Raw genomic sequence first — 12,095 nt, 5'->3', positions numbered from 1 at the left:
ACAAAGGCAGTCCTAACCTTCAAAACGTTGGAAGGTTCCATCATGCACCATCTCATGTGAAAAAACAAGTAAATATTTGTTCACATCCTAAGAGATTTTCCCCATATGGTGACTCTTTGCCTTGCTGTAGTACTTTTGTCATCGTAATCGTCATTGTTATTGAAGTCAAATAGGTGCATTGAGGAGGGATAGATCATATATAAGATAAATCACATTGATATTGAAAATGCTATTGCAATAATTAGAAATACATACAAAATCTTCTAGAGGTGCATGTTCATGTACCTAACTATGAATACCTTCTTGAAGCATTATCATCTTGCACCTAACAATGGATTTCATTGGTCAAAGTTTTTTTGTATTTCCTTGCAATTCATCTTTAGAAAGCCTTGATTTAAGCTATAGTTGAGAATTTAGGGAATATTAGTGTAATGATAACAACACTAATATCCTACAACTAGGCATTATTATTGTAATGAGTAAGTTGTAACATAGCACTTTGTCATCAACTATGCATATTGTTTCAATTACCACTTAAATCACCAACCTTTAATTGGTCTTGATGTTAACACTCATCGAGCACATGTTTCTAGAAGATGGAAATACCAATGCATTCTTTAATTATTTAGCTTTATGATGGGCTTTGATTATCATGGCCTATGTGCTTAACACATGATATATCCAATATTATGTTACTGCAACTAGGGAGCTTATAAAGCCAAGCCACTTGGCTATCATGGGCCTTGTTGCTTTTGTCACATTTACAAAATGAAAAGGAAAGATTAAGTGCAACGTCCACATTTTAAAGAAAAGGTAAAAGAGCGTGAGTGTCAACCATGTATATGAGTTGTGGGCCACAAATGGAATGCTACATCTAGAAGAATAGGGGGGGAAGAAAGATTTGTTCACGTGGCATGTCCACATCTTCCTCAATGGTCATACACAACTCGAGATAACCTTGCTCGAGCAATGTTGCATGGTTAGAATGATCAACGAGTTCTTATCTCACACCATTAGGAATGCAAGCATGTCACATTCTTTGCATGCCACCTTAAAGATTCCAAGCCCTTCCTCATTTCAATTTGGTCATCCTTAGGATAGAAGGCATAGTGTGTGCATTAGGTCCCTTGCTGTTGCACCAAAATTATAACTCCAAATGAAATGTTATCAACAAAAATCAATTGGTACTTAGAATTACACATTCCTCTCCTAAATTCATTCTCCTTCTTTCCATTTGTCCCCAATAATTTGATGTTGTTTGCTCCTTTAGTTAAGAGCACAAATGCATGTTCTTGATTCTCCTTGTAAGAATGGAATGTCTCAAAATAATGTTTATTAGCTAACTTGAAAAGTAAGACCAAAAGCCAGACTATCTTTCTTGATTGCCAAGGTGGGTCACCTCATTTGGATCTTAAATTAAATTCAGAAAAGAACCCTAAAGAGCACGAAGGAAAAGGTACCACACAATAAAAGGGTATCACAAAATAGGATGTTGAGTTGGATCTCGAGTGATTTGGAGCATATTGATAGATATGGCAGCTTATAATCCAGGGAAATGACAAAAAGTGTGGTGTTGACTTGTGTTTAGATAAAAGCTTGGAGTAATATCAAGGATTGTAAACTTGGAGATACTAGATACAGAGTACTATGAAGCTCTTATTGCCATTTATAGAAGAGCGATTCAAATTGGTCATGGGAGCCATTCAATTCAAAGTGGATGACAACTCATTTTAATAATGATGTTGTGGATTTTAATGAAAGAAGTATTCTCAACTTTGTGAGGGGGGCTTTAAAAAATATTGTGAGAGGAGGCAAAAGTGCTTTGGCTAGTGTTATTATGGAGAAGTGCACCATGTAAAATGAAAGATGGATGTGCTCTTTATTAAGTATGCACATATATGCTTGGGAGAAGATGGCCGTGTCCATAATTTGAAACTCGAATCATGTTTTAATACGTTGGAGCACTTAAGTGCCTTCCTCTTCTCATCTACCTTTCTAACATTCTTCTCAAACCTCGCAAGCAAGAGTACCACCTTTCATAAAGAGAAATTGCAAAGAGAAAGGATGTCCCCACCCAACATTGTTTTGATTGGGCCTTTCCATTCACAGCACTTCTTAGGGCCCTTAAACAAATACATGATGGGCGAATTATGGGATGAGCATGACTTAGTGGAACTACACAAAATAGACGAGAGGCCTGCTTTGCAACAAACATTTGTGAGAGAGAGATGTGAGCTGCTATGTTGATGTTTATGAAGAGAAAGATGCGATTCGATGGATATATATGACTTAACAACTACATGATGGGAATGTGCATGCAATGGATGCTTGACATAATCTTGTCATTAGGTATGATTCATGGGAAGAAGGGACTGATGGTGGCCACTTAGTAAACATCACTAGAAACTTCAAGTATATGGTGACCTTTTGTAGTGTGAGGCCGGGACGGACATAAGCCCTCTTTTTTGGGGACCTTTTGTAGAGAAAGAGGAAAGGATAATAGGACACTGTTCCAGCCCAAGTCCTATTTGTTTATTCACACATAACACACATGCTTCAAAATGTGGATATGCCCAATGTATATTTTGCACAAGATCAAAAGATCTTGTTTTTGTTGGTGATGACCTGGAGGGCTTGAAAACTACAAAAGCTGACAGGGAAATATGACGGCCAATGGGTTGTTGACACGTGCCCGGGACAGGTCTAGCTGGCACCAAGTATGTACAAAAGCTTGACAGATCTGGCTGATGGCACCTGCCAGGTGGGATTTTCTCACCTCTTTACTACTCTAATAACCTCCTGTCTCTCCTCTCTCTCTCTCTCTCTCTCTCTCTGTCACGCAGTCTTGCTCGGGTCTCTCTCTCTCTCTCTCTCTCTCTCTCTGTCACGCAGTCTTGCTCGGGTCTCTCTCTCTCTCTCTCTCTCTCTGCCTGTGTCTGTGTGTGTATGTGTTTTTTTTGTCCCTCTTGGTCTTCGGAAACTGCACCCAAACGAGATCTTCAGAGTAGCAGGGCTGAAGGGTCTAGTTCCTTCTCTATTTGTGTTTTTTGGGTCCTCTCCGAAGGAGGAAACGAAGAAGAGGAAGCAGGGGAAGAGGTAAGGACATACAAGACCTCCTCTGTGCACCAATCCATCCCCCCCCCCCCCCCAACCCCGACAGAACCCCCACCCATACCCACAGCCCCGTATACATCCCTTGAAGAACATCACGCCGACCCGGATGGCAAAACCGTGATACCGATGCCCGGCAACCACAGCGATTTCGACTGTGTTGTCACGAGTTGGTCGACATCCCGCAGTGGTGATTCCCACAAACGCCCGCGGTGTCAGTTCTAAGAGCCTGCAGCAGTGATTCTGTAAAATTGACTCCTGAAGTGGTGATTCCGACAACTGCACCGTGTCCAATAACTGCCTGTGGTGTAGATTTTGACTACTTCTTACAGTGACGATTCCAACAACAGACTGCATCGCCCTCAGCGACGATCCCAGCAATAGGCTGTACCAACAGCTCTGACAACGACCTGCGACCTCCTGCAGCGGCCTCTTCTCAGCCACGAAAAGGACGTAGAAGACTCAAAGGTATTGCTTGACAATTTCAAGTATTTTGGCCTCTTGGGATGTGGATTTTACACGCCAACCATATTTTCCTGATGTGTCGTCTGCAACCTAATCAATCTGCAGCTTGTAGCCCTAAACACAAAGGATAAATTGCTGCGACGTAATGCTTTAGATATGAGGCCATCTCTCAGAGACCCAACATTTTGGCGTGCAAGAGTTGTCTGTTTCTGCACATAGAACATGCAGTGGAGGCTAATGCTGAAGACTTTGTAGTCTGAAATCTTGCGAAAGGGTCTCCAGGTCTGTTCGACAAGCTTTAGCTCCGTTCTTCTGCATAGATTGCTCCTCTAGTTGAGCATCGTATATTTTTGTCTCTGCTTCTATAGTTGAGTTATTGTTTGAAATTTTCTTAATAGCAGTTATAACTTGAGATGAATATGATTTTCCTGTAGTGCCCTATTTCTTCAGACCTTTGATGACACCCCACAGTCAATGCTGCCTGAAGAACATTGAACTTGTTCCTATGAAATTGCACTTTGTAAATACATGCAAGTTGATACTCCTGACTTTCCCTTATGCAATTGTGCTATGAAAATACCTGCATTCTTCTCTCACAATCATAGTATAAATCTTGTGCTGTACTGGTCTACAGCTCTGTTGTGTTTGTTTTGTGCAGGTTTGCTGTGTATACAGCACGTATTGCATTTACACAAATTTGTGCTCACATTCTTCAAATGCCCTGTTTCTTCAGACCTTTAATGATAACTCACAGCTCGACTACATTATGGTCAAAACTCAACTTGAAATTGGTAGAGGACATAGACCAGGGTATCCATTTAGACCTGTACTGATTTACAGGTATGTTGTGTGTATATATTGCAAGCACAGACCTCTATGCTTACATTCAACTGCTCTTTTTTAACAACTCTGTGCAATGTCAGCTACTTGACTCTGCTATTGCATTCTTTGCCTCAACTCTCAAATGATTTATCTGCAAAGTTATAGCTGCTACATTTCCTGTTTGTTTTTCGTGTCTGACCTTTATGCTTCTGCCACAGCTTGATGTGGTGGTTGATATTTACAGTGGATATTAAGGAGTTATTGATAATTATATCCTGTAAGACGTGAGTTGTAGTGTTGAGAGGTCTAGGATAGTATTCAGGGTTTAGGAGTACTATCATAATATTCCTCAGTTCTCATCTATTTGATGTGGATGTGCATGCAAATAACCCACTTTCCCACCTCATATGCCTAAAGGTGCACAGTATATGCACCCAATGTGTATACACACATGAATATTTTGTGTGGATTGCATATTAGATGCATAAGTTGGTGAAAGGGACTGTAGCATTGGATGGGGTCTTATGGTCATGACATGATTACATCATCCACTACAACTGCTGCTGTACTTCAGGTTAAAGACTATGGAAGGAACCTAACATGCTTGCCAAAGTGGAGCTGCATGGTTCCATTTCCTCTTCTAGCGGTCACTACAATTGTGCAGCATAAATTCATGCTGTCTTCCACTGGTCCAGGCTGTCCTTTGTGAAAATGACTGTTCTCTTGTTACAACATTGTCCAAACGTTGTCCATGGTCCAGGGCAAGGCTATACTTGAACTTGCATATTCCGGCCAAAAGTTCCAAAAGACAAGTAGGCATAATGTTTAGATATCATGAGAATCAGATAACAGCAGAGAACCTTGATTTTGGTTTTGTCAAGTTTCAGCTGATTTTGAAGTCATGTGGAAAGTTTGTTTGTGAAGTATTTTGTGCCAGCAAATACATCAACTTTTACCAGCAAATTCGTCAAGTTTGTTTGCCCTTGTAGACACACTAAACGGAAGTTGTTTTCATTTGCAGAGCCCAAGTTTAGTATCATTGATGTTATTCATTTGTTTTGTGGTCAACTTGTACTGTTATCGCACTATGCTAAGAGGATTAATTTTTCTACCTATGACTCCTTTAATATTTTTCCACAAGATTGTAGTTCATGTCAGAAGATAACTTGTTTGGACCTGGTGTCTTTGCTGTTTTTTGTGTGCATGGGAAACAAGTCCTAATGTTATTAACGTGGGCTACATTCACACGGTAGAGTTTTGACTTGTTATGTCTTTCCAATGTATTGCAGATATTAGAAAGATTGCCAGTTTAAGGGATTTTAGGACCATTTGACCTTTGGACCTCATCTGTATACAACAAATATTTAGGTAGTACTGAGTCTCAACTTTTTGAACAGACAGTGCTTTTGTTAACCCATGGCAAAATATTGGGAAGGAGATGGAAGGGGAGTCCTAAAAGGGGGAGTGCTAGGCAATGCTCCATGTCTACCTCCTAGATTTCCCACCTTTATGAATAGGTCTAATACATCGTCAGATTTTGGTACTGGTATGTCTAGCCATCAAACCAACACAAGAGGTCAAAGGCAGCATCAACGCACTCCTTCCTGCAACATAGTGATACAGGAGCAACCATCCTGGCTGGATGATCTGCTTGAAGATTCTGAGGTTCCAAGCAAAAAGGGTTCTCATAGACGAAGCGCTAGTGACTCCTTCACGTATAATGCAGACAATGCTGGAAGTCTGTACATGTTCAGTAACATTGCAGAGGAGGATGAGACTGAATGCATTAACAACTCCTCTATTGGACAATTGAAAAAAGGTGGCAGTTTGGATGGTTTGGATGGCGATCAACTTACAGATCTTTTGGAGGAAATTCAGCAACTTCAAAACCAGCAGAAGGTCCCCATAAGTTCAAGGATGAGTCACCCTTCAAATTCTAAGCTTGAAAACAGAAATGTATGTACTGCCACTGAGAAGTCCAACATCTCGAGCTTGGGCAGAATACCTAGTGAAGGTCCAGCAGGACAGATTGGTTCCAGGTCTGAACCTGGAAGATTAGATGATGGTGCTTATTCTCATCAAGACAATGTAACAGGAAATATACTGTTGGGAGACCCTGTCGATGATCCAAAGCGAGCAAAACGGTTAGTATTTGGTGATGGCTTTGCAGTTTAAGTATAATTATTGTAGTAACATGGTAAGAGTATGTGTAGTAGTCTCTATACGAGGGTCTTGCTGTAGATATTAAATCTCTAAACACCTCTATTAGCTTAATGTTCACTTGAATGATGAGTTAAATTTCCATACAGTGTTCTAGCGAACAGGCAATCTGCTCAGCGGTCTCGAGTTCGTAAGCTTCAATACATAGCGGAGCTAGAGAGGACTGTGAATGCTTTACAGGTACAAAAATGATGTATGTTTGTCTTACGATATGTGCCTTCCATCTGGCTTACAGTTTATGATGGTATTGCAGGCAGAGGTGTCGACTTTGTCACCTCAAGTGGTTTATTTTGAGCATCAGCGTGCAATATTGAACATGGATAACAGTGCCTTAAAGCAGCGAATAACGATGTATATGCGCGACAAGAAATTCAAGGACTGTATGTACTATCTAATCTTACCACAAATAGTTAGTTGCATTTCAGGATGATGTCAATTTGTGACGTGGATGTGTCCTTCATATACTGATTGGTTGAAATCATGGTGTGTTTGTCATAACTTGGGTTTGAGCTTCTCTGTTGTATGTCTGCAATTTAACTTAGATGGTTTGTTAGTTGAATTCATCACAAACTGTACATGTTTTACAAGGTTTAAACAAAGTATAGTCTTTACAAACATTGGGACATGTCTGGTGGACTTGTGCAGTTCAAAATGAGACTTTAAAAAAGGAGATTCAAAGACTACAGAAGTTGTACCAGATTCAGCTCTTGCACAAGGAACAAGGACAGAGACACCAACAGCCACAGCTGCAGCGATTGCAGCGGCATTCTTCTTTACCTTCAGATCTGGGCTATCAGAAACAACAATTCAATGAGGCCAATCAGTGTCCTCAGCCAACTGCCGTTGAGGCTTCATCAGACACTTTGACTGGGCTTGTGAAGAATTTTGCTGACATCTCTTTGACGACGGGACCATCGAGTAGTGAAACAGCAAACAAAGGCCAGCAGAATGGATCTGCTGCAACCAGACAACTGTTGGAAGGCAAGGCTGCAATGGAACATGCTGTGGGTTTCTGATTTCTGGATGTGCAGGTGTAATAGATGGTTAGGGCAGTGGGCTTTGATGACCTTTTGGCTAGTGAAGGAGTTAGTGTGCACCAGAAGGTTTTCAGCAGTACAGAAGGCCCAACTAGGTAACATGGTTCCTGCAATCCATGCATACTCCAAATCTGATTTTGGAAAGGAATGGGCAGGTAAAAAGAAGTGGCATTCTCGGCCTTTTTTTAGGGACTACTTGTGAAGATTTGTTTTTGACCACACGCTTTGACGAAACCCCCTCCCCCCACCCCCGAAACAATCTGCTCTCTGTGTCTGTCTATCTATGTCCCTGTTTGCTCTCTCTCTCTCTCTCAGGTAGAGCGTTTGTTGTGAAGTGTTGAAGGGAACAATTACTGTGGGGAACCATCAATTCTGCTGCTCTTGCAGTATTCTCTCTTGCACTTGTCCCAAGGACATATTGTCTAACCCATAGTTCTCTTTGGATACTAGCACACATAAAAAAGATTGAATTTGTTCTACGTACTCAGTCTTCCTAAAACTAATGTAGTGAGCCTGTCACAAAGCTGATGGAAAAACAAGAATTACTTGGCCATTAGCATTGCGAATGGTGAAGGAAGTAGAATGTTGAGGTACACACTCTTAAGTGTTTCTTCTGGACTAAAACAAAGGTTAGCTGGATAGATCTGCATTTCGGGAACATGGATGTTTATTTATTGGCATGTTCTGCTGTAAATGTTGGATGATCATTCTGAGACACACTCTTTGTAATCTCATTGCTCTGGAAATGGCTAATGTCAGTGTAACTAAAGCCAGTAGCTAAGCAATGTTTTGCCCTTGTAACATGCCGATAACACATCAGAAGACATACCTTTGTCTTCCAAAGGAGTTGGTGAAGAACCTATCTGCTACAATGGTGAGCAAAAGTGGTGCTTGTTCAGTAGGTAGTGTTACTGTATTTGGGTCGAATAAAAGTTTGTCACGTCAAAGCATGTCAAGACCTGTGAGCATAATAATTCCAGGATGTGAACTGATGGCTTTGTAAATCTGTAATATGATGTTGCTTGAATGAATTAATTTGCACATTTTGATTTTCACTGATAAGTTTAAGGCCAGAGATTCATAGCTGTGTGAGAATCAAAATTTTACTTCAATTTCTGCTGATATCAGCATGTAGGGGTGTAGCAAATTACAGGCAGAGATGGAGTTAGATCTTTAACGATGATATCATTTTATTTGACATCATAGGTATTGGGAAGTCTTGTTTCTCCGTATGTTTTTACTGTATTGAGTTCGAGTCACAATGACCAGTCAGTTCTTCTCAGGCATTGCTCTTGAGGTTGAAAAAGACTTGTGGCTGATGTTCTAGTTTGTGTTTGAAAGACACAAATTTGTACTTTTACCAATACTTTTGAGGGGAAGTTTGAGGTTCGTTTTAGATCACATCACATGGGGCTAACCTGAAGGTATATCTTTCAAAGTGAGTGTTCCTTCATATGCTTTTGTAAGGGTGAACTGTTGGTAATGATGATATATGAGAGGGACGGGGCAGAAGGACTTATAATTTCCTTTGTGATGGAATTTTTTTTGATTATGGGTAAATTTTGTGTTCAAATATGAATTAATGACATAACATTTACTGATATATATATATATATATATAGAGAGAGAGAGAGAGAGAGAGAGAGAGAGAGAGAGAGAGAGAGAGAGAGAGATTAATGTTCTCTAAGATGTCTCAAAGGCATGTATGATAGAATGACTAACTCAAGATTCACATACAATGCAACAATGCACTTTGGGGTGCCAGCAGCACAATTGAACATGAACCATCGAGGCTACAAGAGTCACAATACAAGTTAAGGACCCTAAAGTAGTCCTATGCTTAGGGTTTTTGAACTTTTCTATAATGGCTTTGCCATTTCAATAAATTTCCCATTTGCATTGCGTTGATGAAAAGATTGAGACTCTTGAGGCACTTGCGTGTAGACCAAGGTCCATGTAGAGAGAGAGAGAGAGAGAGAGAGAGAGAGAGAGAGAGAGAGAGTATTGTTGACTTAGATGGTTAGACCTTTTGATGAGCTACTTGTTGATTGATGGAGAACAAGGTGGATTGTATTGGCTTGATGGGGTTGGGGGGTCTTTACTTGCAAAGATAAGTCTAGGTTATATTTGGCTCTTGAACTAATCTCATGCATGTAAGCTAGCCTAGAGTCTTGATTAATTACTAAGTTTTATTTACATCAAATGTTTGGATTTGTAACTATACAAGTGAAAAGTAAAGGTGGCTTAGTCAAATAGTTTGGTACAAGATGCAAATATGGTGTGTAAGAACATGAGCTATGTGTAGAGGCTACTATAATTAGTTATTGAGGATTTTGAATTGGTTTACATGTACAAAGTCCTTGCGAAGAATCACAAAGAACATTAGGACGTGTCTTAAGAGTCTCTTATATTCTAGTCTCAAACCTTTGGCAACTATTGGATTGGTAGCTAGACAAGTGAGGTAAATGTGGCTTAGTAGAATAGTATGGCACAAGGTGCAAGCACGATGCATGTAAGAAAAATATGAGGTATGTTGAAAGGGCTAGTAATTGTTATTGCTACTATTGGAATACTAAATAGATGTACAAAGACCTTGCAAAGTAGCACAAAAAGCACTGGTAAATCCTATAGTTTGCTAAATTTGAGTGTTAAGCTTAAGAGCAACTATTGCGAGACCCAAATTACTCCAATGTTGCTTCTTGATGCACACGTATCTCAAAAGAATATACAGTCGTATGGCTAAGCTAATTTTTCTAGGTGCCCTATGGTGTTAAGTTCTAGGGTCCTATAATTTCCATGCATGTTTATACTTCTCGAATTTCATGGCCCTAGGTTAGTTTCTACGTGTAACCTTGGTGGTTGTCCTACGTGTTCAACCAAATTGTAGGTAGCTTCTTCCTAGTATGGATATACATATGCAAGCTTGGCCCTTTTTCTATGGTATATATGTTAGGACTTGACAATTGAAATCATTGCTATGTGAGAGCTTGGAGCTAGGGACAACACATACATGTGATGGTCTAAGATTGTCATAGGTGTAGTAGACTTTCTATATAGGTGCGTGTTGAGAGGAAGCCATGGTGGGGGGAAAGTCAATGGAGAGAGAGAGAGAGAGAGAGAGAGAGAGAGAGAGAGTGGATACTTGGTGTTTAGGGCAATCTTGAGACATGTAAGGTTGCACTTGTTTCATCTTAGATTTGCCTAATTTCTTGGTGAACATTCTTATTCATTTGACATGTGCTGTGGTTGGTGACATTTTCAATAGTTAATTGTTTGTCTCAAGTAATTCACTCATTTTCTTTTGTGACCTAGCATCATGATTGGAATATTGTGGTGGTCCATGAGGACTATGTTACCCTCTCCATCATATGCCACAAAGGGATTGGTATACTTCTTTTCTTTGATCTACTATTCCACGTGATGGATTGGTAGGTCACTCAAAGGATGTGTGAAATATTGAGTATTCTTAACCACAACACTTCGGCTTGAGTTGTTTGTTTTTCTCATCAAAGGCTTGAGTCCATACCCTTCGAATGGCTGCCTTTCAAAACTTGACTTTCTTAGGTAAGGACATTGTGATTGTTAGATCAGGCGAATCTTGATTTCTAGCTTGGATCTACTAGGTTTGTAAATGTTTTACAAGTGTCCCAATTGTCCTTTTCTTTGGTATTTATGAATTGTCCTTTCTTTTGGAATCTACATCTCAATCTTTAACCATGTTAAAGTCACCTCCCAATATGATAGGTCATTGAAGATTAAGAAGCCCATCCTAAATATTAGTCCTTTCATTTGAGCTACTTGTTGTATATATGGAAATTGCAACAAATTCCTTCTTTGCTTCAATATGTAGGGACACACATCTATTTTTTGGGTCTTGAGAAACCTTGTTGATTAAACCTCAACTTGCTTTGGGTTTTGAGGGTTGCACTTTCACTTCCCTAGTTGTGGTTGGTATAGGCCCACTCAAACTCATTAGATATGACCTTCAAAACATTTTCCTATATATTGTTTTTGGCCTTGATTTGTTGCAAAGACATAATATCAAAAGGGGCCTTTATATCTTTAAGCTATCCCTTGATCACTATTAGACTCTTAGAGTCAATCAGACTTAGAAGATTGTAGGAGATTATTTTTAATGTCATAGTCATTTATCCTTTAAGAAGATTGTTTTGTTTCATCTTTCTTAGCCAAGTCATTCCCTTTACAAAAGGGGTTGCTAATTTGTCCAACCTTGGAGCATATTCTTTTAGAGCTAGAGTAGGTTTCTTACTCTTTTATTTTAATGGAGCTTTGAGAAGGTATGGGTTTTGCAATGAGAGTTCTCCCCCTTGGGGGAGTTCCTCCTCCTCTACACTAATCAGATCAACATCATTAGCTTGTTCATTGAGGTCTATATTAGGGTTTTCTTGAGAAGTTGGAGGGAACTCCCTAACTTGGGTG

The 12,095-nt window shown here is 39.8% G+C and overlaps 1 protein-coding gene across 3 annotated transcripts; it reads left to right on the top strand.

Moving 5' to 3' along the window:
• Positions 1 to 2,768: 2,768 nt before the first annotated feature.
• On the top strand, positions 2,769 to 8,136 carry LOC148016146 (uncharacterized protein At4g06598-like). 3 transcript variants are annotated; one of them, XM_087663797.1, is made up of 7 exons: positions 2,769 to 3,579; positions 3,682 to 3,858; positions 4,310 to 4,416; positions 5,688 to 6,542; positions 6,708 to 6,798; positions 6,872 to 6,998; positions 7,264 to 8,136. In XM_087663797.1, exons 4-7 carry the CDS (start codon positions 5,815 to 5,817, stop codon positions 7,632 to 7,634), a joined length of 1,317 nt encoding a protein of 438 aa, XP_087519923.1. In that variant the 5' UTR covers positions 2,769 to 3,579; positions 3,682 to 3,858; positions 4,310 to 4,416; positions 5,688 to 5,814; the 3' UTR covers positions 7,635 to 8,136. The 3 variants fall into 3 exon arrangements, with proteins under 3 accessions (XP_087519923.1, XP_087519922.1, XP_087519921.1); XM_087663796.1 differs by having other exon boundaries at positions 4,235 to 4,416; XM_087663795.1 differs by lacking the exon at positions 4,310 to 4,416 and having other exon boundaries at positions 2,770 to 3,579.
• Positions 8,137 to 12,095: the final 3,959 nt, after the last annotated feature.

The sequence above is a fragment of the Lygodium microphyllum genome, chromosome 23, assembly GCF_053477565.2.
Source record: "Lygodium microphyllum isolate KBCC chromosome 23, Lygodium_microphyllum_v1.1.10, whole genome shotgun sequence".
Classification (NCBI taxonomy): domain Eukaryota; kingdom Viridiplantae; phylum Streptophyta; class Polypodiopsida; order Schizaeales; family Lygodiaceae; genus Lygodium; species Lygodium microphyllum.
This window is presented reverse-complemented; position numbering and strand designations above follow the sequence as displayed.

Bases quoted from the DNA above. Each gene is read 5' to 3' on its own strand.
- LOC148016146 (XM_087663797.1), top strand. From the start codon at position 5,815: ATGGCAAAATATTGGGAAGGAGATGGAAGGGGAGTCCTAAAAGGGGGA. The intron at 6,543-6,707 runs GTTAGTATTTGG...ATTTCCATACAG, and splicing joins GATCCAAAGCGAGCAAAACG to TGTTCTAGCGAACAGGCAAT. The intron at 6,799-6,871 runs GTACAAAAATGA...ATGGTATTGCAG, and splicing joins GGACTGTGAATGCTTTACAG to GCAGAGGTGTCGACTTTGTC.